Here is a 24,613-nt window from a genome sequence, read left to right as displayed (position 1 = left end):
TCAATGTTATAACCTCCACAGAGACAGTGAACTAAGAAATATTTTTGCAGTATATCCCCTTAAGGAACAAAATTAGTCAAACATAATTCTCCAGGTGCTATTTCAGTTTTCTGAAGACCTACTCATCAAGTTAATGACTATTCATTGATGACACCACAACACTAAAATATATATGTACAAGATCAACAAGCTGGAACATAAAACGGTTGAATAGATATTTCTAATTAATGTTCTATTAAACAAATTGATTCATTATCAAACTCTTCAGAAAGATAAAACATAAACGCCATGGCTTTAGGAGACAGGTAAGAGAAATCCAACAGAGTGAATTCTCCAAGAGGCTGCAGTGGGAAGAGAACATAAAGCCGTCCCATACTGGACAATCTGTAACCTTGAGCGCAGCAACCCACGTGACTCCTCAACAGGACGGCGCTGTCGCCTAGCTCTCTGCATTTAGATCTCCTCCTAACTCCATCGGGACTCCTCGGAGAGGTTACATTGGCAAAACGAACCACTGCTTCCAAAACCCACAGTGCGTAAAGGGGTTCTGAACTCTAGCTTGTGGACTAGGCCAGACTTCGAAACAGTAAATTAGTTAATTAACTAATCCATCAACCACTCATGCAACTAACAAGTATTTACTGAGTGGGCCACGCAGAGTCCTACGGGGGAGGGGGAGGAGGAGGAGGGCTGCACAGGTCTCCTCCGGCTCACCTCCCCTCCCGCTCACCCCCCCTCCCGCTCACCCCCCCTCCCGCTCAACCTCCCCCCTCCCACTCACCCCCCCTCCCACTCACCCCCCTCTCCCACTCACCCCCCTCCCACTCACCCCCCCACTCGCCCCCCTCCCACTCACCCCCCTCCCACTCACCTCCCCTCCCACTCACCTCCCCTCCCACTCACCCCCCCTCTCCCACTCACCTCCCCTCCCACTCACCCCCCTCTCCCACTCACCTCCCCTCCCACTCACCTGCCCTCCCACTCACCCTCCCCTCCCACTCACCCCCCTCTCCCACTCACCTCCCCTCCCACTCACCTGCCCTCCCACTCACCCTCCCCTCCCACTCACCCCCCTCACCTCCCCTCCCACTCACCTCCCCTCCCACTCACCTCCCCTCCCACTCACCCCCCTCTCCCACTCACCTCCCCTCCCACTCACCTCCCCCCACTCACCTCCCCTCCCACTCACCCTCCCCTCCCACTCACCCCCCCTCCCACTCACCTCCCCCAGCTCACCCCCCTCCCACTCACCTCCCCTCCCACTTACCCTACCCTCCCACTTACCCTCCCCTCCAACTCACGCCCCTCTCCCATTCCCCCTCCCCTCCCGCTCACCCCGTGGCTGCAGAGGCAAATGCACTCAACAAAGGAAACGCTTAACTTGGGCGGTAAAACCAAGAGAACTGGTTATCAGCCACTGCATGTTCATGTCCTAGTTAAATCATCACAGTCACATGATATACACATTAATATCCCCATTTTACAGATGAGGAAACCGAGGCACAGAGAGATTAAAGTATTGCACAATAGAAAAACAGCTAGTGAGTGGCAAGGCCAGAATAAAATAATAATGTTAAGTTTAGAGAAATTTCAGAAAAGCAAAACTCATCCCCAGCTGGAGGAACGAGAGAAAGATTTAATGAGGACTCAGAACTGGAGACGGGCGTTAAGGCTCAACAGAACTCAAGAACGAGGTATTCCCGCAAAGACAAAGGCATCAACAAAGCAGAGTGACAGGAAACACAAACACATGACTGGACGGGGCACATGCTGGGGAGTCAGAGACCAACAAACAGGCAAGGTGGTGTCGGCCGCCCGAGTCGGGCAGGGCAATTGGCAATCGGCATGTCCTGGAGCTGGGGAGTGGAGTAAAGAAAGCCGAGCTTGTGGAAGACGGACCTGTCCACTGAGGCGGCAAGAGGCAGAAGTGCCAGTGGCAGGCAGCGTCTAGAGTGGCCCCAGGGCACCACCCCTGGTCTCCACAGCCTGCACGATCCCCTCCCCTGGGTAACCAGCTTCTAACCAAAACAATTCCTCGATGCTGAGGGCGTCTCATAATTGGATTATACAAGACTCTGACGTCTGTCTCGCTGGCTTTCATGCAGCAAGTTGCCGCATACCGATGCCCACGTGGCAGGGAACCGAGGGCGGTCTCTGGCCAACAGCCCACGAAGAACCTGGGCCCTCGGGCCACCTGCATCCTGCCACAGCCTCGTCCGTGAGCTTGGCAGCAGAACGCGCCCCCCCAGGCCTCAGCTGAGACCCTGGCCCCACTGACACCCGGACCACAGCCTCATAAGAGACCTGAACTGCGCCCAGATTCCCAACTCCTGACCATCCACACAGAAGCTGAGCGATGACAAACGTGGGCCATGCGAAGCAGCTGACTTGGGGTCATCTGTTAGAGAGCAGTAGCCAGCTGACACGAGGCGCTGACCAGAGGGAAGGGGAGACCTCCACGAATCTCGACACTCACAGACAGGCCTGGTCCTGCCCCCTTACTAGATGGGGGGGAAAACCAGGACCAGAGAGGATAAGTGACTGACCCATGGTCACACAGCTAGCAGTGCAGACACAGGACCGGGCTCCTGCTGTGACTCCCTTGCTCACTCTGATGTGTGAACCACCGTGACGATGGAAACCCCATGCCCGCAGGTGCAGAGGAGTCTGCAAGGCCCATTTCAGTGAAGCCTGCAGGAGACGTGGCGTCAGCTCTCGAGGTCTACTCAGGGCAGCAGCAGGGTGGGCACTGCCAGGCAGCCAGTCCCGTTTCTTGGCTGCCTGGTGACAGGAGACAGAACTTGGCGAGAACTCCAGAGAGGGCAGTGCACACGGCCTCAGGTCACGTTCCTAGCCCTAGACGTGAACAAAAGAACACGCCTTCCAATGAAGCAATGCCGTGGCCCACGCCGCCAGGAGCGATTTGCGCAACACGTCTAGGAAGGGTCTCAGCACGAGGCTCCCAAGGCAAAGGTGGCTCTCCCTGCAGCCAAGCCCAGAGCAGCTGGCGCACAGAGCTGGGGGCACCACACGGACTGAACATGCGCCTGCTGCACCACGGGGGATGGAGGACCAGCTGAGAAATGCATGCGCCGCCTTCCCACCTTTCGAAGGAGAATAGCCAGGCCGGGCAACGGCAGGGCTGTGGTGCAGAGCGTAAGAGGCATGAAGCACCCACGCAGACAGGTCCCACCTGTGCGCCCGTGCCCCTCCACTGCCAGGTGGAAGCAGCTGGCCTGTGCAACAGCATGACCACCTCCCCAAGCCCCTCTTCCACCTGTCAGACTCTGCACAGCCACAGGCTCTGCATTGCAAGTCCCTCCCCACCTCCAGGAAATGAGACTGCTCCAGGCCAAGGATGAGAGCTTGCTTGCCTTGCCAATGACTGATTTAGGCAGGGACATGTGGTCGTGTCTGACAAGGGCACAGAGGGACTTCCAGGAAAAGCTTTCCTTACAAATGAAGGGAGACACAAGAAAGAAATCTGCTTTCTCTCTGTTGATGTTGTGGGAGTCTGGATGTGATGGCTGGAACCACTGCAGTCACCCTGCAGTCATGACAGGAGTTAGCAGTGACAAATGGACATGACAGCAGCTGGGTCCTTGATGCTGTGGAGACACTGAACTAACCAATCCTGGAGTTGCTTTATTTCCATGTTTTCTCTCACATCAGATAATAAAACCGCCTCATCCTTTAAGTCATTTCTTGTGATGTGTGGGAACGCTACAGATGTAGAACACTCCTTGCCTCTCTCAGGCTAGGAATTCCAGCCCCAGCTTTGAACATGAACCCCTTCCAGCTGTGCTTCCTCGTGAGCAACCTGACTTAGTCTCTTTGAGCCTGGCTTTCTCTCATGTAACTTCGAGATGTTACAGAACCCGCCCAGCGGGGTTATGAGAATTAACTGAGATATTATCCCTAAAGAGTCCAGACAGCCCCTGGAGCTCTGATCCGCCTCTAGGGATAAGAACAGAGGGGAGGGGGCTGCCGCTGTGTTCTGGAGCAGAAGGTGAGCCCACAACTATCTGCTGGAGTGGTGGTGGGAAGGGGATTCGGCAGGACAGCCCCTGAGACCCACTGCTGCCCTAGGACACGGGAGGACAGGAAGAAGGAGGATATGATGGAGAACTGGGTCCACCACGGCAGGACAGCTGGCTGCCCAGGCTTCTGCTCCCGGATGGCAGGAGGCGGCACACAAGGGCCTAGAGGAAAGACGGAGGTGGACACCCAGGCCCCACGACGCCCAGGGTCACAGGGACCGGCCGGCACCTTGGCCCCCAAGCGTAGCTCACACTGGACCCACAGGCCCAGTGGTGCTGGTGGGCTCCCACACACCATCAAGGACTCTGTCCACTGGGAAGAAGCATTCCAGGTTCCAGAGAGCTGACGCATGAGGGTTTTGAGGGCAGATTCAAGCTCTCTTTGTAGAGAAAAATTTATGCCTTACACACGTAACTGTGGGCTTGACCTCAGCTCTACGCTCAAAACTAGGAAGGTGGTGAGTGCAGATTTAAGTTTTGTAACCAAAACGGATGACATGACAAATATTTCTGTCACACCAATTAGAGATTAGTGATCTGCTGGAGAGACAGATCTAATTATGGTTGATTCTTTGGAGAGGGAAAAAGATCTTTTTTGAAGAATAATGAGGGCTGGAAACACTGAGAGCCTGCAGTAACTAAAGCCCACCGTGTCCTTCATGTATGAATTGTGATCACCACCAGCAGACCTTGGGGAGAGCAATTTAATTATGAAGCGAACACAGATTGCTTTTTGGTATCTCAGTTTCTCTCCTCTGTACCTCTTGCCTCTGCACTAGGATCCTACTGGATCCAACCCTCATTCATAATCCAGTTTTGAAGATCACGTATTCTAGCCTCTCCATCCCTCCTTGCATTCATCCTTCCCTCCCTTCTTTGATTTCTCCCTCCATCCCTCCATCCACCCATCCACTCACCCATCCACTCATCCACACATCCACCCCTTCATTCATCTGTCTATCCATCCATCCACCCATTCATCCATCCATCCATCCATCCACCCACCCATCCATCCATCCACCCAACAGGTATATATCAAGTGCTTGCCATGCACCAGACACTGCGGGTGATGTTGTCCTCACATAATGTCCACTGTTAAATGGTCCTACTCTATAGAGTGGACATTGATCTCTACCTTACAGATGTGGACATTGAGGCTCAGACAGGCCAAGCAACTTGCTCAAGGTCACACTGTGAGTGAGTGGCAGAAATGGGACTTGATTCTGGAGCTTGGAATGCTGCCTGGACTCCCGGAGGACTCACGGCCTTTAGCCTCTCCCTCTTATGTCTCATGTCCTCCAGTACTCCCCTCACCTTAGCCACTGGCCCCCGCCTGTCCCAGCCTATTCGAGTGAAACCGGAAAATTTAAATTAAAGGCATCATCTATACATTATAACTGAATGGCAAATTACAAAAAGTCAGAGGCTATATCTGCGCTCAAAGCTCCAGCCGCAAGTCATACTTCAAGCAGCCCTTGGACGCAGCAAGAATTCAAACCCTGGTGCCGATGACGTGCGTGCATCAAACCTCCCAGGTTTAGCAGCTGATTTTTCTTACATAGACTTAATTTTTAAGACGTATGATTACTCTTTATTACCAGAAAGAAGTCTTTGGAGAGCCTGGGATGCAAATACTCACTTGCTGGACACCAACATCTAACCAATTTCAACTTTTAATGATTTTTTCCAAGATTTAACTGCAAGATTAAAAAAATAGTAGTTGTCTTCAATATTTACAAAATCAAAAGAAACATGGAGGTATTATGCTGTGATATTAGATATGCAACTCAGTAAATTACTTACCTCCATTTTTTTCTTAAAGATCATGGCTTTTAAAAAAAAGTATCTTAAAACATAAAATGACTGCTGTCTGAAAGCTGTGGTTCTAAAGGTTCTATTTATTTTAATGATGCAGACACTTCTCAAAATGTTTTAGAATGCCTTTTTGTGAGTCTTACAAGAAAACTCTTTCATTGAGTTTTAACGTTTTCCACTAACCAGCTTTACAAAGCTTGGTTAACTATCTTATTTACCAGATTTTGCTCCAAATAACTTTTGACTGTTTCCAGAAATCAAATCTGCCCCCACAGGACAAAATGGTCCTGGCCGTCTAAGATACTCAGATACCGAGCCGGGAGTTCTGAGCAGGCGAGCACGGTGTGTGGCGCACAGGAGACCCCAGGAAATTCCTTTGTGGATGATGGGGTGGAATCAGACCTCAACTGCAGTCCCAGATCTGTCACGCAACCCATGCCACCTTCAGAAAGCCCCTTAGCTTCCTTGAGCTTTACTCTTCTGTCAAGTGGCCTTGGGGTCTGTGTCCTTGTTTAAAGGGACTACTTTAAAATTAGTGAGGAATGACGACGTGTTGAAAGACTTTATGAGTCCTGGTTACACACAGGGTTAGGTACAAGGCACGGTCTAGGTGTCGTGGGGAATCCCAATGAGCCCCCTTACTGTCTCCTCGTCAACAGGGGCCATCTGCCCTTGCTGAGTGACAGCAAATGTACAGGACAGATTCCACGCTGACCAGGCACTTAGAGCACTAGGACTTTTCTCTCTAATTAGACAGTGAAAGAGCTGCCATATTCTCAAAGATCTCAAAGATCTTCAGACACCGTAGATGGGAAGGAGGACACCTAGTGGAGGGGCAGTGACCTTCAAATTCTCTTCAGGGACGCCTGCTGCCGGGAGTGGCGGGGGTAGATGCCCTTTTCTCTGTTGCTCCCACTAAGTACAACAAAAACCCTGGACTTCATACACAAAACAAATATAAGCAGACTCTGGAGGGTGGAGAGACGGCAACCAGCGAGGGGCCTGGGGCCCGAGGACCCCCGATGCTGAGGGTCGAAGGCCTGCACCTCCTCTCCCGCACGTCCCAGACTTGGGCTGAAGAAGCCTGCAGCCCAGAAAAACCACAGGTGCAGACCCCAGAAGCTGCACAAATGCCACTCCCTCTAGCCAAGGTCCAGGAAGGGCAGCCAGCAACACAGAGAACTTCCAGACAATACCCGCCCTGCTCCAGCCAAACCACAGAAAATCGTGTCTGCACGCCACCGGAGACAGCCAACACGCCCAGCCTCCCATCCTCACCTGGCCCAGCCAGGGATGACCACGGGGATCTTCCACAAACATTCACTCAAAATGGACTGAAATGGACCGAAATGCAAAATGCAAACTATAAAACTCTCAGAAAAAAACACAGGAGAAAATCTGCAAGATCCAAGGCTACTCACAGAGTTCTCAGACCTGACACCAAAGGCGTGATCCATAGAAGGGAAACTGATAACTGGACTGTGTCAAAGTGAAACCCTTCCGGACATGGGAATATTACCCAGTGCTGAAAACAAATGAGCTATCAAACCATGCAAAGATGGGGAGGAAACGTAAACTACGGAGACAATAAAAAGATCAGTAGTTGCCAGGGGCTGGGGGAGGGATCCGTAAGAGGAGCACCGAGGAGTTTTAGTCAGTGAAAACACTCTGTATGACACTATAATGACGACACGCGTCATTAAACATTTACCCAAACCCATGGAGAGAAGACCACCAACAGTGAACCCCACCACAAGCTGTGGACTCTGGGCGATGACGACGTGTCCGTGGAGGGTCACCAGTTGCAACAAATGTTCCATCTGGCGGGCGATGCTGGTAACAGGGGAGGCTGTGGGAATGTGGGAACAGGGAGGTATGGGAAATCCCTGTACCTTCCTCTCAATTCTGCTGTGAACCTAAAACTGCTCTGAAAAATAAAGCCTACTTAAAACAAAAAAGGGCAATCAAAACTTCTTCTCTGTGAAAGACCCTGCTGAGAAGCTGAAAAGAGAAAAGGGAGAATGGGGAAAATCTTCACACGCTACTTCCACATCCCAGGAGCAGGAACTTAAAAGTGAAGGAGACGGCCTCTCATTCAGGGACACTGCCCAGAAGCCGAGGAGGCCACTTCCACCCAAGTCCCTTTGTCCAGATCCACTGTGCTGCAAGGGAGGCTGGGAACACGGCCTCTGTCCAAGGTGGTGTCACCACAGATGACAGAAGGGCCGGGCACTGTCCCTGTGACAGTCTCGACAATGCAGGGACTGGCCCTCTTGACTCCAGACAGGGACTGGCGCCCGATGCAAGCTGGTTTCCATGGCCACCCTGCAGGTAGATGGCAGGCCAACACCTGAACCAGCCTGTGAGGCCTCAGGCTTTAAGTTTTAAACTTCAACACTAAGTAAAGAGATTACACTCACTAAACAAGCCTCTTGCTTTCTGCCCTGCCACACGTCAATGACAAGGAAGCTGAGAGTAGGGTGGGCTCCAGCCTGTGACGAGGGGTGAGGGGCAACAACCAGCCCGCACTCCGGGGAGGGGGAGCAAGAGGCCGAAGTCTCTAGGGCCCCGACCCACCGCCTCCACTAGGCCTCAGGGTAGCTCAGCTTCCACCCAGGGCTCCCTCTTGTCCCCAAACCACGCTTTCATATTTCCAGGCACAGTGGACACAACTCCAGCTGCATTTAATGATCTTCCTTCTCTACTAGTTTCTCTCCCTTTTTGTGTATTTGATCCTCTTGTGGAACGTTTTAAACTTCAGATTTGAAATTTCTGAAAAACACTGTGTCCTTGCAGCCCATTCTCTTCCCTCAAAGAGGCGTTCCTGTACATACACATCTCTGGCCCTGTTCCGCGGAGTGGGTGGCACTCAGGATTCATCTTCCAGAAGCTCCTACACTGATTCGTGCGCAGAAGGAAGAGGGCAGCCGATTCGCACGGCAACCTTCCCCCTTCCCACTTTTGCCCTGCCGCTCGCTGCACCTTGAAAGAAGCTATTTATTTCCACAGCCAGTGAAAGCTGCCAGAACCAAGAGATGAATGAGCACAGATCGAAACAGGGAGGCATCCCCTCTGCCTTCACTGGGGTCTGGGACCCCATGGAACCACCCCCTCCAGACTTCCCCTGGGCTCTGCTAATGATTATAAATGGCAAAGAACCTCCAATTTAATTGCAAAAGGTAATGATGCAGTGAGCATAAGATTAGATTCAGTACAGAAGACAATATCCTCAAACGATTAAAAAAAAAAAATTGAGGAGCTGGGTGTGAAGATGGGCGAAATCGATAGGAAGGTTTTGGTATGAAATCCTGCGGCAGAGGGTCACAAAGTGATATTGACAGAACTGCTGACAGTGGATAAAAAAGGGAGAGCGAAAACTAAATTGGTCTCTGCAGAAAATAAGTTACAGATTAATCACCCCACCGTAAAATCATTCTGAGATGGCCGAGGGTCTGAAGACGCGTCCACAGTTTGATTACAGGATGGGACTGCAGAGCCGGGCCACCAGGGCCTGCTGAATTCTAATACACGCGACTGGACATTCATCTTCTGCCTGGCATTCTCCCCTGAGCAGAGCAGGGTCAGTGCTCACACGGCTCCTCGCGGCATCTTCTCAGACCAGGAGGGGAGCCCCCACCCCAAGGACCTCCCACAAGACTGCCAGGAGGCCAGGCACTTTAACAGGAAGGTGTTTCTCCCTTCTGTCTTAAGCTGACAGTTGGCAGAACGGCCCACTGAAGTCCAAGCTGGAGAAGGCGGGCAGGAGAGGGATTCCCTTCGCCTCTGACCAGACTCCCCAACGAGTCCCCCTAATGGCGGGGGATCGTGAAGGTGTCTCAACTTGGACCTGCCGGGGCCCAGGGAACAAGCTTAGGCATGAAGTTCTCTTCAAGTCCCCTGTTTTAGCCTAAAATTTGCATTCTACTCCATGATACAGAGATATGTCTTATTTTTTTAAATTTTAATAAAAATAGTGACTTTTTCCCTTAAATATTATTTATTTGCTCTGAAAATAAGCCAATTCTTAATTTCACACTGAAGCCTATGAGACTCTCTTCTGATCATGCAGAGCTGTAAAACTTTAACAGGGCACTTCATATTTTAAAAAGTCTGACTTCTATATCACATGTTGATAATGATAAATCATGATTCATGCCATTTCTTCAACTCAGAGGGGTGAAGAAAGGATTTATTAATATTGTAAGGGACCATGAGGGTTGAAAGAGCTAAATAAGCATCTCAGGAACAGATAAATATAGGACAAGGTCACCACGAAGAAATGCGTGCCCAGACACTACTCTCGACTCCCCTCGACCGGGCGCAGCCACTGCGCCTCCCTCGGTGTGACTGACATTGTGTGCTTTTTCGTTTCAAATTTATTTTTCTCTGTAAAGTTATTACTTTGGCATAAACAAATGTAATGAAATTATTAACACATGTAAAAATCACATTTTAAGAGAGGCAATTTTAAGGAATCAAATATAAAAATGTATCTCTACCAATCAATAGAATATTTACACTGTGAAAGAAAAAGTACTCAAAGCGATGAATATTTGAAAGCACGGCGGCTTCCAGAGAAAGTCACTGCCAAACATTAAACAGGCCTGAGGGTGAGCAGCCCTGGGATAGAGACGTGATCTCCCTCGGGAACTGTGAAAACCCAGCGACTCCGCGTCCTGGCTAACTGAACCCTGAAGGCGGCTCAGGGGCCGCCTGGCGGGACACTGAGATGGCCTCCCGTGGGTCACACAATGTACAGGAACAGCTGATCCGTCTGACGACTGAAACCCTTAGACCTGTGCACACATGAGTGAAAGGAAGATTAGCTGAACAGTCACCGGGTCAGTCGATCGCCATTTTTATAACTCACTTCATAACTAATGTCAAAATTCTAAACATATATAAATCAAGAAGTGTATTTGGAAAGCAGCCGAAAGGTACAACAGAAAAAGTACAGAAAACTATCACTGTGTAATTCTCATTACTTACCACGGCCTGGCTGGAGCTTTCCTGCAAATCCCACAGCAGGATGTGGTTATCCGCCAAGGAGATGACTTTCTTCCCGTCTCCCGTGGGCTCCCAAGAGACACTGAGAGAAGGAGAAGTGTCAAATATCAACATGGACAGTTGAGATTCCCAAATGTGTGGCTACGAGCTTTTACACACATCCTTCATAAACCAGCAAGGCCTTTTCCTAGCCCATCACCCGTCACCAGCAGTGTTTATCAACATTATTCGATGACACTGTGCAGGCAGTGTTCTCTCTGCTGAGGACCGGATGTCTGTGTCCTTCCCCAGATTCACCTGGGGTTAGGAGGTGGGCTTTGGGGAGGTGATTAGGGTTAGATGAGCTTGGGGCCCCATATGGGATTACTGCTCTTATTAAGGATCGACGCCAAAGTATGAGAGCTCTCTCACTCTCTCTCTCTGTTTCCCTGTCTCTCTCTCTGTTTCTCTCTCTGTCTCTCTTTCTCTCCTCCTGCCATGTGAACACAAGCAAAAAGCCACTGTCTGTAAACTGGGAAGAGAGTCTTCACCAGAACTTGACCATGCCGACCCCTGATCTCAGACTTCCAGCCCCCAGAATTGCGAGAAACAAACGTTTCTGTTGTTTAGGCCCCCAGTCTGTGGTGCTTTGTGACGGCAGCCCAGGCAGACTGAGACACTCGCCCATCTGTCTTCCCATGACTGCCTGAGGAACGGAGAGCTGACCAGTTCCAGACAATGAGACGTGAAGGGGCCTGTGTGGGCTGGGTCCTAAGGAGGCACAGGAGAGATGCTGCGATTTTGGAGAGGATGCCCACATGTTCTGTAGCCACCTCCTCACCAGCCCAAGGATGCGGCCAACGTCCTGGTGGAGATGGGAGGGCAGAACTGAGAGCAGAGCAGAGAAGGAGTGTCATAGCCCCGAGGTACCAGGCTCAGAGTCGGCCTGCCTGTGCTATCACATAATTTCCTTACATTTCAGCCAGTTTGAGTCATGTTTCCCATTATCTGCAGCCAAAACCATCCTAACTGATACAATGCATATTTGAATAACAAAAGACCAAAAATCATAACACCTCTGCAGTAAAGCTGTGAAGAGATCAAGAAGTTTTCAGTCTGGTCACAAGTATGGATTTCTGTCTTCCTTGATGAAATTCTTCAAGCGCTTATAAAGAGGAGAATTTCATTTCATGTACTCGAACCCGTGAGTCACTGAAGACATCAGTAAGGACCCGCACGACTTCTTTTTCAAACAGAACACAATACTAATTGATTGGGGGGCGTCCTCAGGTGCACCTCCCTCATACCATCTTTTCAAGACTGTCAATGGAGCTATTATTACTTTTAATCACAACATTAATACAATTCAAAACCACAATTTCTTTCTCATTTATAGTTTAAGAAACGCACACAGAGTTCATAGCACTATGACCACAGGTACATCACTCCTACATCAGACAAAGAGCTTACTCTATCTTTCTAATAATAGCAATGAAAAACGACAACATCCAGGAAACAAAATCAAAACACAACACCTGGAAGAGAGGTCAAGAAGTTTGGTTCTGAAATCTGCTGCTCCTATTTTGTTAAAATAACAGCCAATTCTAATTTTGAAGTCCTCTCTTTAGAGGGAGATGAGCAGACGTCTCTCAGTAGCCTGTTTTCACAGGTACACTTACTCGGAGTTCAGGCCGCCGACAAGAACACCCCAGGGAAATGCAGACGGGGGAGGAGGAGGAGGACAAGGGCAGTCTCGTCCTGGAGAGGACAACGTGTCTGCCTGACACTTTCTGTCTTGGCCCGCTCAGGCTGCCATAACAAAATACCAGGACCAGGCGGCCTGAACAGCGGACATTGATCTCTCACAGTCTGGAGGCAGGAAGTCCAAGACGGAGGCGCCAGCACAGCTCTGGGAGCCCCTTCCTGTGTTCTCACACGTCAGAGAGCAGGGAGAGGAAGCTCTCGTGTCCCTTTGATAAGGGCACCACTCCTCGCGAGAGATCCACCCTCGTGACCTAATTACCCCCCAAAAGCCCCATCGCCAAATTGGAGATGAAGGTTTCAACAAGTGAATTCGGAGGGGACCAAAAAATGCAGTCCATACGCTATATATTAGGGGCAATAGATTTAGACTGGTTTATAGGCTTCTCATCAGGTCTCATTTAGAAGTTATGCACGCCCCCACCCCCAACACACACACCCGAAACCAGGACGAGGGATATCTACAAGGCTATGGCCATGAATCCAGGGACAGCGAGTGCCCAACACAGTGTGAGCAAGAGTGCGGTCATTGCACGGATACACGGAATTTTTAACAGAAACTCCAGAAAGCCAGAGATTCCCATGTAACTAACAAATCACAGGATAAGAATTAGCCAGTTTGATGACAAAGACTGAAGACCTACTTGTGAAACAAAGTGAACAGCTTATGGATCATCCACGCCTTTCCCACAGACAATTTTTAATGACGCACAAACATTCATCTCGGCTACCTTCTTTGGTACCATGAATATCTGAAAACGGCTTCTCCAGCCGGATTAAAGGACTCTGGAGGGTAGAATCAATTTATCAAAACTCCTATATTCTCCACAGTGACGAGCAACATTTCGGGTCCATGGCACTTAACACTTGCTCATGAATCCTAAGGGAGAGGGAAGAATTCCATCTAAGATTAGAGAAGCTGCATTAAAAAATGAGACCACTTAAGTACATTTAGTTAACCATTAGTAAATTAGGGTTTGGAAAATAGCCAACAACCCTAAAATAAGAACAATGAGAAAAAGCTTTAAAGACTTCTGAACAATCAAACTCCACGCAAGAAGGCTCAGGTGCTGGTTTCGTATTTTAAGTCGCAGCATCCATCAAGCTGTCCTCAGAAGTTTCCTTTACCCTGCCATTTGCCCACAGTTCTAACATATTTGGTTATTTGACTTCTAAGTCTACAGGAGAACAAAATCGCGGATTGTAAGAGGAGAGGGGCTGTTTTAAGCAGGAATGTGGGTAACGGGGCAGCCGTCACACCTCTTTGCACCCTGCTTACATCCGTGCTCTTGGCTTGGAAGGACTCACAGAAGGAAAATGTCCACACTTCCTAAAGCAACCTACAGATTCAACACACTCCCTATCAAAGTCCCAGCAAGACTCTTCACAGAAATAGAACAAAGAATCCTAAAATTTACATGGAACAACAAAAGACCCTGAATAGTCAAAGTGATCCTGAGAAAAAAGAACAAAGCTGGAGGTATCGCACTCCCTGATTTCAAAATATAGTACGAAGCTACAGTAATCAAACAACATGGTACTGGCAGAAAAGAGACACAGATCAATGGAACAGAACTGAGAGCCCAGAAATAAAACCACACATCTACAGACAGCTAATTTTCAACAAAAGAGCCAAAAACATACAATGCAGAAAGGAAAGTCTCTTCAGTAAATGGTGTTGGAAAAATTGGACAGCCACATGCAAAAGAATGAAAGTAGATCATTATCTTATACCATACATAAAAATTGATTCAAAATGGATTAAAGACTTGAATCTAAGACCTGGAACTGTAAAACTTCTTGAAAACATAGGCAGCATGCTCTTTGACATCAGTCTTAGCAATATCTTTTTGAACAGCACGTCTACTCAGGCAAGGGAAACAAAGAAAAATAAAGAAATGGGACTATATCAGACTAAAAAGCTTCTACACGGCAAAGGAAATCATCAACAAAACAAAAAGACAACCCACCAACTGGGAGAAAATATTTGCAAATCATATATCCAATAAGGGGTTAATTTCCAAAATATATACAGAACTCACACAACTCAACAACAAAAAAACAACCTGATCAAAAACTGGGCAGAGGATACAAACATTTTTCCAAAGATAATTTACAGATGGCCAACAGGCGCATGAAAACATGTTCAGCATCACTAATTATTAGGGAAATACAAATCAAAACTACAATGAGATATCACCTCACCCCATCAGAGTGGCTATTATTAAAAACATAAGAAATAAGAAGTGTTAGAGAGGATGTGGAAAAAAGGGAACCCACATACACTGTTGGTGGGAATGCAAAATGGTGCAGCCACTATGGAAAAGAGTATGGAGATTTCACAAAAAATTAAAAATATAAATAACATATGATCCAGCTATTCCACCTCTGGGTATTTATCCAAATAACATGAAAACACTAATTCAAAAGACATCTGCACCCCTATGTTCATCGCAGCATTACTCACAACAGCCAAGACTTGGAAGCAACCCAAGTGCCCATCGACAGCTGACTGGATAAAGACGTGGCACACATATACACAACGGAATGCTACTCAGCCACAAAAAAAGACAGAATCGTCCCATTTGCAACAACATGGACAGACCTTGAGTATATTACACTAAGCAAAATAAATCAGACAGAGAAAGACAAATATCATATGATTTCACTCACATATGGAAGATAAACAAACACATGGACGACGACAACAGATCAGCGCTTACCAGAGGGGAACGGGTGGGGGGAGGGTGAAAGGGATGAGGGAGGGAAACCAGGTGATGGTGGTGAACATGATGCAGTCTATACAGAAGCCAAAGTATAATGATGTACACCTGAAATTTATACAATTATAAACCAATGTGACCTTAGTAAAATAAAAATTTAAAAAGCCATTTCATGGCAGATACCCAGGCTCTGAACGTCACAGGAAGGGCGACAGAGGCAAACACCACGCACACTGCCAGCAGGCAGGATGGCCTCTCCAGCCCACTCCCAAATCCCCACAGGCCCCGCTGGCTGCCAGGATACATCCCCAGGAGAGTGGGCTCCACCACAGCTGAGAAATCCTCTCCCTCCACTCCCAGACGGTGGGGGGTTACACCCTCCAACCCCCTGAGCAATGCCGGAGACATGGGGGGTCAGGGGCACACGTACATGATGGCCCAGGTACATTCTCAAGCATTTATAGAGTCAGGTGCACATGCACACAACAGCCGTGGTACATTCAAGAGCATCTGCACTGAGTCAGGTCCACGCGCACGTGATGGCCCCAGTTCATCCTAGATCATCTGTGGAGAGGCAGGTGACATGCACATGACGGCCCCAGTACATTCTGGAGCATGTGTGACGGGGACTAGGGAGTTTCAGGTCAATGCCAGGTGCCCACGAAAACCCGTTTCCTCTCATGTCTTTTTGCTTAGTAGGACGCATGCATGCACATTTGCGTGACTATCGATTCCAAAGTTATAGAGAATCCAAACTGATTCACACGCTCGCCTCCGAAACCAAATCAAACAGCCACAGACGTTCTGAGGAAGTGGCGTGCTTCCACCAACACTCTTCCTCCAGACACAACCACGGGCAATTACACCTTCTTCCCCCGACTCTAAGAAAATGGGTCATTTTCGTCTAGTTTCGTTCCAGGAGTGGAAGGAAAGGAGTGAAGAGGGGGTAAAGGATTTCCCTCAGGAAATCATGGTTCTCTATTCCTCTCATTTTCTTTTCTCCTCATCCAACAGATTTTCTTTCTGCTTTTGAATGGGCCAAGGGATGTATTTCTCTGAGAGAAAGCTTATGCTTCTCAATAACATTATCAGAGGAAACAATCAAATGAATTTCAAGTGGCTGTGGAAGTAACTTTGTATCTAAAAAGGGAAAATATATAATAATTCAAAGAGAAGCAAAAAAAAAGCTTAAAGAACACAGGAGATAACAGTGATTTGCTTTAGAAAATAACTTGGCTTTAAGTTCTTACAGGTGAAGATTTTAAGAAATGCTTCATTTCCGGGGGAACAAAGTTTCTTGCCACTTCTGAAGGTCACAGTGAATATATAAGGTTGTAACAACAACTGCAAGGAACACAGGAGAATGGAAGGTAAGGTTCTTGGGAGGCACCACCTGCGACTTCTGGCCTGAGGCCCCAGACCACCACACACTGAAAACCCGGGGCCTGGGGGCCTGGGGGCACAGTGGTATCACGGTTGGGGCCTTTGGAGAGACCGGGTAAGACTTACTCTTGCTAGCGGTCTATGAAACCAACTGCCCAGAAAAGGTGTGCTGAGTTTCCAGAAAAACAGTCAAGTGTGGCTATGTGTTTTCAGAGTGGTAACAGGCAATTCCCTAACAATCACGGCTCTGTAATGCCCAGTTTCCCAGTGGAGATGCATGTCAGGCAAAGAGGGGTGGGTCCAGAGAGAAAACTCACAAGGACCTGAACACGAGAATATTGGGATCCTATGACTTCCAGCAACCTGAGGCTGCAGGAGGAGGGCTATCCTCTGCAAGGACCAGGGCTGAAGCTGGAAGCACTTCAGTCTCTTCAACAAAATAAATTGTCTGTGGATTAGGGTAAAGAGATACAGGCTTCTGGAAGGCAGCACCTACTTCTTACTCTACCTAGTACATCCGTTGGGGCTTCACTGAAACACCACTTCCTCCAGGGAGCTGTCCCAATCCCCTAAGACCACACGGACTGCTCCTCGTCTGTCACAGCACCAGCCTGCACTGCCCCTCATACTTGCTGCCTACTGGTCATCAGTCATGTCTGGCTTTCTGGCTAGACTATCAATTCTCCATGAGCACAGACTCTCCTGCTGGGACATGCCAAGCACCCAGCACAGGATCTGACCGGCACTTGAGAGGCACATGAGAGGCACTCATTAAACAAGTGCTGAAAGAAGAATTAATTATGGTTCCTCTTAGTGTGGGTCCTGTGCATTCTATAATGCATGAAATATAAAATTGGAAAAAGATTCTATTTATCAAGTATACTCAGTGAAGATTGGTCCATTGTAGAACCCATTCAAGAGGGTTTGCTACTTAGTATCAAAAGGACCTCACTATGAAGAGGTCTTGCTTGTTAATCAAGTCTCGCGAGGACCGCTGAAGACAGATTAGAGCACTAAAGCGGAGCACAGAAGGAGCCTCCGCAGACGCCCTCTCTGCCCGTTGTTCTCTCTCTCTATTCATCCTGACCCTCTGAAATCCACCCACTGCTGTCTTTGGGCAGGAAACCGCACCGCGGCGACGAAGCCACAACTGAAATGTCCAGCTTGGACCCCCGTGCCACGTGTACCGCCAAGGGCTTCTCTAACTGTATGGCCCTTTCACCCTAAACTCTAAATGCACCAAAGAGAATGCCGCTGCACCCTGCCCCATCTTTTCTGTCAATGGTGTTGCAATTCTCCTGGCAATAAAAACTCTGGAGTAATTTTTTCACATTTCTCTATCATTCTCAAACTCTATATACAAACCAATAAAGCTTGTTGAATGTTATGTCTAAGGTCTCTCTGACTTTACTTCAGTCTAACCCACAATTTGCCCTCGGCTCATTATTTTCTACAGCTCGTCTGAAACAGTCTTCCTCGGTCCACCTCCAAGCGTCTGCCATATGCCAGGTTTACACAGGACACTGTCACGTCCACCCTATTTTATGATGTGGTCACTCAACTGGAAGGATTCATATTTGGGTTGTGAGCTCTTGTCTCTCCAACCAGCCTCTGTTCCTAACCGTCTGGTGGGGGCGCTCAGTGTAAAGGGCTGGACCGCAGTGGGGAAGGATCCAGGCCCTGCTGGCAGTCACATGACCCATTAACAAACCTGCTGTGCATGTGAAACAAAAGGGTGTCACAACACAGAACCCATCTGGCGTGCACACCGAGGCCATTCTGCCTGCTGCCTGCTCGCACACACAGCCCTTCAGCTGGCCAAGTGTGGCAGCGCCCTCACTGACAGTCAGCTCCTGAAGTCAGTGCACGGGACCTGCCCACTCACAAGACCCCAACATCAGAGGTCCCAAGTCCTTAGGAGCTGGCATTGCCAGCATCGTGACTCTCGAGACCCCTTTCCTCCATCAGGAAGGTGGACTTGCCCACTCTGAGGGTTGCTGTAAGAGTGACACGACTTACTCCTGAGTTCCAGCAAATCAGCGCTCCTCAAGCGGAGGCTGCAATCCACCAACGGGCCACGAGGCCACCTCAGGGAGCGTGAGCAGAATGGGGTAGACACCGTGCTGGCACGTTTTCAGGGTAAACAGTGCTGTGTGAGACTTTCATTTCAGCCATGTCCATATATGTTTACGGGGGTCATGAGGTGAAACTCTCTCCTTCTGTAGGTGCCGCCAAGAGAAATCTGGAGACTAGTGCTGTCAGCCACCGACACTGGTCTGTTTTAGTTATTTAAGCACTTCGACTAGAACTTCCTTTAGAGTGCCTTGCATTCTTTTTGCCTTTTTCGGGAATGACTGAGCACACAGCCTGCCTGATGACCCATTCCCACACTCTGCTCCAGCACAGGGTGCATTCACGCTCCTCCAGGGATACAGAGCTGTTGCTGCGTGAAATGGCCCTGAGTTGTTGGCCTCTTTTACTGGGGTGGGCTTTGTGATAACGGAGTCTGCAACAGCGCCGACGGCTGTCTACTACCCCTCGGCTACTGCACGTGTCCTGGCAGCACCGGCCTCACTGCCTTGTAACTGAGCTTGAGCAGCACGTCCACTCCTGACGGACAAGTATTAACAATAAGTAGTCCTACGTGGTCACTGGAGGAGCAATCCTGAGTAAAATACACGAAGCCATAGCCCTTGCCTTCGTGAAATCTTGTTTTAAGCTGTATTATTTATATTCTAATTTAAAGTCATATATGCTCATTAGAAATTTTTAAACTTTAGAAAATCCAAAGTCTCTTGTATTCCCACCGAGTGGAGATAACTGCTGTCCAGGTCTTTTCTACACACAGACTGACATGAGTAATAGGATCATAAGTGTTACTTATGGAAATGTGGTCACAAGACTGCAACTTGCCTTTTTTACTTAAAATATATCCTGAGTAACTTTCCATGTCAAATAGATCCAACTCTTTCCAAAGGCTACACTGAATTAATTAAAGGATTTCCCTGACTTTTTAATCCAAGCCCCGGCTGTCGGACATTTCAGCTGCTCCCAATTGTTCACCACGAAACACATGAAGCCCTGGGGTCCTGGAGGGTACTTCCGGCGGGGGTTAGGATACCCTCTTACAGCAGTGACTCTGGGTCAAAGAGAACACATGGTCCCAAGCGTCTTCCCCAAGAGCACCTTTCCCCACGTTCTCATTGGCGCTAGCTTTTAGCCATAATTGGATCTTGGCCTTTCTGACAAGAACTCCCCACCCCCACCCCAAAGGCCTATCTCTGATGCTTTAATTTGCATTTCCTTGATGTACATCCTGGCAAATGTGAATTGGCTGCTACTATTTCTTGTTCACCTATGACATTTTTTGGAAGTCAAGCTAAGGAGCCTTCGAAGGAAAATTTGCTGACTTAAAACGACCAGTTCTTCATCATGTTCCCTCTGGTTCCTTCCAAAACACGAGTCCAGGATGGGGGAAGAGGGACAGTCACCAGAGAAATCACTGACTTTTCATTTAGAACTTCATCAAATATACTGAAATGGAAAACAGACTCATAAAATTACTCACAATATTAAGCAAAATACATCATTTGTCCAACAAAATTTAAAAATTTTCATTAAAGTCAGGAGTCAATATTCTAAGCACTCTGAGCAGGCGTCAGCAAACTTTTCTGTAAACGGCTAGATATACGGGCCATTTTAGGGTGAACTACTCTGCTCTGTCATGTAGCACAAACGCAACCACAGACAAGACATAACCACGTGGTTGTGGCTGTGATCCAGAGAAACTTTATTTACAAAAATAGACAAGAGGCTGGATGAGGCCCAGGGGCCATGGTGGGCACAGGCCGGGTGCTGGCCCATGTTATTGCTAGACCAACAAAACAACATTAGCAGGAATGAGGAACCCTTCATTTATTTAGAATGACATATTTTTGTTGAGTCTTTTACCAATAAACTGTGGTTTATGCTGCTGAGAGTCAGACTGAAAGTATCCAATACATGGTAAATTTATTCTGAAACTGAAAAGCTGATTCCACTCTAACCCACTGGCTCCAAACCTGTCCACCGCACCATTCAGAATCCCCACTTTTCCCTCTATTGTCTTTCTTTATTTAACGACTGGCGTGGATGCCCAAAGTGGGCAGGTGCTCCCTGTGAGGGGAAGATACCACGTGGGAGGTAGTGTAGCACAGTGCCACCAGCCAAGGCCATGTATCGAGATGCTCAGATCAGGGTGGAGAATCCCAACATGAGGGTCACAGAAAGCCAAGGCCCAAAGGCAGCCTGTGACCCAGTCTAGGGACAGGATGGTCAATGCCCAAGATGGGAGAAAAGAGAGGGCCCCTCCGTCACCTTGCATCACACTTGGTCAACCCTGTACAAGCGTAATGTGTTGTAGTAAAAATAAAAACTAAGAAAGAAAAGAAATTTTAAAAGGCAGCGTTCCCAAAGCCAAGGCTGCTCCCTGTGAGCAGAGCTGAGAGCCCAGCGTCTGCAGCCTCTTCTCAAGTGCTGCCTGTGGCCGCTGAGACTCCCACCTAGGAGAAGACAGCTCTGGGTATGGAAACCCAGGGCCTGGGAGAAGGGGTCACTCCTGCAGCCAGAGGTCCACATGCTCCAGAAGAGAGCCTGAAACCTCAGAGTTTAGCTGACCAGCAGGTACCTGGCCTGAGAGACTTGAATCCTCATAAAAACAGCTTTCTCTTTCATAAAATGTGAGCTAAGAATTTCAGCAAAGTAATTCTTATGCAATTTAAGTGCATGTATGCTTTGTTTTGTTTTGTTTTGTCTCCTGCTGAGGAAGATTTGCCCTGAGCTAACATCTCCTGCCAACCTTCCTCTTTTTTTTGTATGTGAGCCACCACCACAGCATGGCCACTGACGAGTGGTGTAAGTCTGCGCCCAGGAACTGAACCCGGGATGCTGAAGCAGAGGGCACTGAACTTAACCACTAGGCCACTGGGGCTGGCCCACATGTATGTTTTCCACTGGCAACTTAGAACATCTTAAGGCTGACACACGAATCCAAAATTCAGCTTGGGAAACGTCAATCAAGAAAGGAAAAAGAAATGAACATCTTTGATGACCATTTACCTGTTAATAACTCACTTCTCTCTTCAAAGACTTCCAAGCAAACTGAGCATCACAATGACTTTTAAAAAGCCGGCACTTCGGGCACGACAGGCAGCATCCCTCCGGCTCTTCCTTCCCATCACCCCAGCCATTCTCCGTCTGCAGACCAGGAGGTGCTTGCACCTGCGCACCAGCAGGTGGTCCTTAGTTTACACAGCCTGTTTCACCAAAGGCATCCTTTACACACACACACACACACACACCAAACAACAAAACCTCTCTGTGACTTGTGGAGGTAACTGGCAAGAGGCTTGAGCGGGAAAGTTCTTCGGGTTCCTGCCACGGAACTGCCTAAATTTTTAAGGTACCTGAGAAGAATAGAAAACTTCTAGTGCTTCTGTAACTAAAGCTCTTCGAATTAGGCTCAAAATGGACTTCTTGTTTCAGGTCCAAGTGATGGCAAATTTTAAGTAAAGATTTGATGCATTATAAGGTAATTTTAAAAGGTTTATAACAGACACAAATGAACAAAGTTACCAGAAAGTAAATAAAAATCCTCTTTTGAGCAATAATCCTTGGCATCAGCCAGAATTCCTGGTAGACACGGCCCACGTCGGCCTTTGGTCCACATGTACAGAACGCCCACCGGAAAAGGAAGAGCCTTTTGCTGCTCTCATCTGACCCACGCACCCGAGCTGAGTCTAAGGCTGGGCTTTCACAGCAGACCTTCCTCTGGCGAGAACTGGGTGAAGACTTGTGTGGAGGAAAGGCCCTCTTTGCCAGATGAGCACTGGGGATCGGTTCGGCGACCCTGCCACTCCTGGGACGTGGCCGTGGAGCTCCAACAGCGCTGCAGGCAGCTCGGGCCATGCTCAGCAGGTGCAGCCCTGGCGAACCTTCGCGGGCACTCTCCTCCCCACTGCACCAGAGCCGACCGACAGGTGGGCCCTTGTGCCTTCCTCCATTCACAACTGGGAAACAGACATGGGAAGGTGAGCAACCTGCCCAAAACTGCATGGCTGCAAATGGCAGAGCCGAGCGTCAAGACAAGGGCTAGACTCTAGAACCTCAGATCTTAATAAGGCCTGAAAGTTCATCAGTTTCAAGAAGCTTCTTAGCTTCAGTATCACAATTAGGCAAAATAAATAAGGGAATGTTATCTGACACCGTAAGAGTTAAGAGCAGCTAATGATACTGACTATTGCTATGATGACACCTTTGAGAAAAGCACAGCCAGGTAATCGTTATTTCCTTCCAGTGTCTTGGCCCCTGTGACTGCCCTTTATAAAGACACATGCAAATGCATCTGAGAAGTGGTTCCATGAAGCGATCCCTACGCACACCCACAGGGAGAAGGAGCTTGAGGAAGAACCTCCCAGAAAGGTAAAGCAATGAATCATTAGCCCAAAGAAACAACATCTAACTTTCCAGCATGAAGAGATTTTTAGACTAAACACACTCACACATGCAAGTAAAAACCCGAGTGCATCTAAGGTCGACGGTCGAGAGCAGTGACATGTAATGGATCAGCAAGGTCTGTGGCTAGCTTGCCAGAGTCTGAATCCAGCTCTTGGTGCCTTAATCCTCATGCTCTGATTTCCTCCTCTGTCCAGTGGGGATCATAGTCGTGTGCCAACATGATAGGTTTGTGAAGATCAAACGAATCAATATTTAGAACACTGCCTGCACATGCCATAGGTTTTATTGGATGCAATCAGATCTGTGCTTCTGAGAATGGGCAGGGTGCTGCCCTGCAGGGGGATTTGGGAAAGGGGGGGCATCTTCTGGTTTCCAGTGACTGGGAGGGCAGTATGTTGGCAGGTGCAGGCTAGATGTCCCACATTGTGCAGACAGTCTCAACAATAGACTTGTCCCATCCCAAATGTCAACAGCCTTCCTTTGAAAAACCACCAAACCTACTTCGAAATTTGGCTGGAACATGAAAATTTCCACCTTCACATGCACCAAAAGAATTCCATGGAGATTTTATTTTAAGAAACAAACCCTCCAGGAGAAGTCAGAAACTCGACTCTATCTGCTCTGAAAGGCATCAAGACCTCCTCACGTTTTGTGTCCCACCCACTTCACACCAGCAGCTTGGCTCCGGGATCGGCAGCATTCCTTTCTGTAGCACTGGGTTTTCCTTTGGTGAACTTCCATCCAAGTTACCAGGCCTTACAGGACTTCCCCCCAGAGGTCTGACAACACTCCAGAACTCAGGACTTACTGCCACATGCGCCAGAGATTCGGCTCCAGAACCCGGTACCCCAGGGCCTGCGGATGAGGTTTCTCGCTCTGGATTGTTTTTAAGGTTAACACACAAAATGGGAAACCTGCCTCATGTTCTCATTCTCTCTCTGTCTCTTGCCATCTTAGTCCCAGGGACGTTAGGTCCCTACATGGCCGGCCAGAAAGCATCTGATCAGACGCTGGCCTTGGGGTGCGGCAGCGTCGGCCTCCTCCTCCCACCCTGGGCAGGACAGCCTTGCTCAGGGCATGGTGCTGCTCCCTGCCGGGCACGCGGGACAGGGTGAGCGTCAGAGACTGAGGCAAACCCCAGAGGAGGGACCTTAAGCCAAGCTTCAAAATAAGCTGACGAAGGAACAGATGAGGACAAGTCGGGAAGATGCCAGTTTACTGTGAAGCTCGCTTCACTGGTTCCCAATGACACACACACACAAACAATGATGCCAGGTGAGCTGGAGCTGAAGCCTTTATCTGGAACCTAATGCCACACGTGCCCGAGAGTCGAGCCTTCATGCTCAGCGTCCTCTGTGCTGTGAGGAAGGTGCTATGAAGAATTTTCTTCTTCTCAGAGGAAATGCCCCA

At 48.7% G+C, this 24,613-nt stretch overlaps 1 protein-coding gene across 6 annotated transcripts in view; it reads right to left on the bottom strand.

Moving 5' to 3' along the window:
- The window catches only part of EIPR1 (EARP complex and GARP complex interacting protein 1), a 135,895-nt gene that overhangs the window by 10,301 nt on the left and 100,981 nt on the right, over positions 1-24,613 (bottom strand). For all 6 annotated transcript variants that reach the window (XM_014866799.3, XM_070512666.1, XM_070512668.1 and 3 more), the window contains one exon: positions 10,845-10,944. In XM_014866799.3, the coding sequence (XP_014722285.1) occupies positions 10,845-10,944 (100 nt within the window). The remainder of the gene's footprint in view (positions 1-10,844; positions 10,945-24,613) is intronic.

Source organism: Equus asinus, chromosome 6, assembly GCF_041296235.1.
Source record: "Equus asinus isolate D_3611 breed Donkey chromosome 6, EquAss-T2T_v2, whole genome shotgun sequence".
NCBI classification, from domain to species: domain Eukaryota; kingdom Metazoa; phylum Chordata; class Mammalia; order Perissodactyla; family Equidae; genus Equus; species Equus asinus.
The sequence above is the reverse complement of the archived record's forward strand: the minus strand, read 5'-3'. Positions and strand labels throughout refer to the sequence as shown.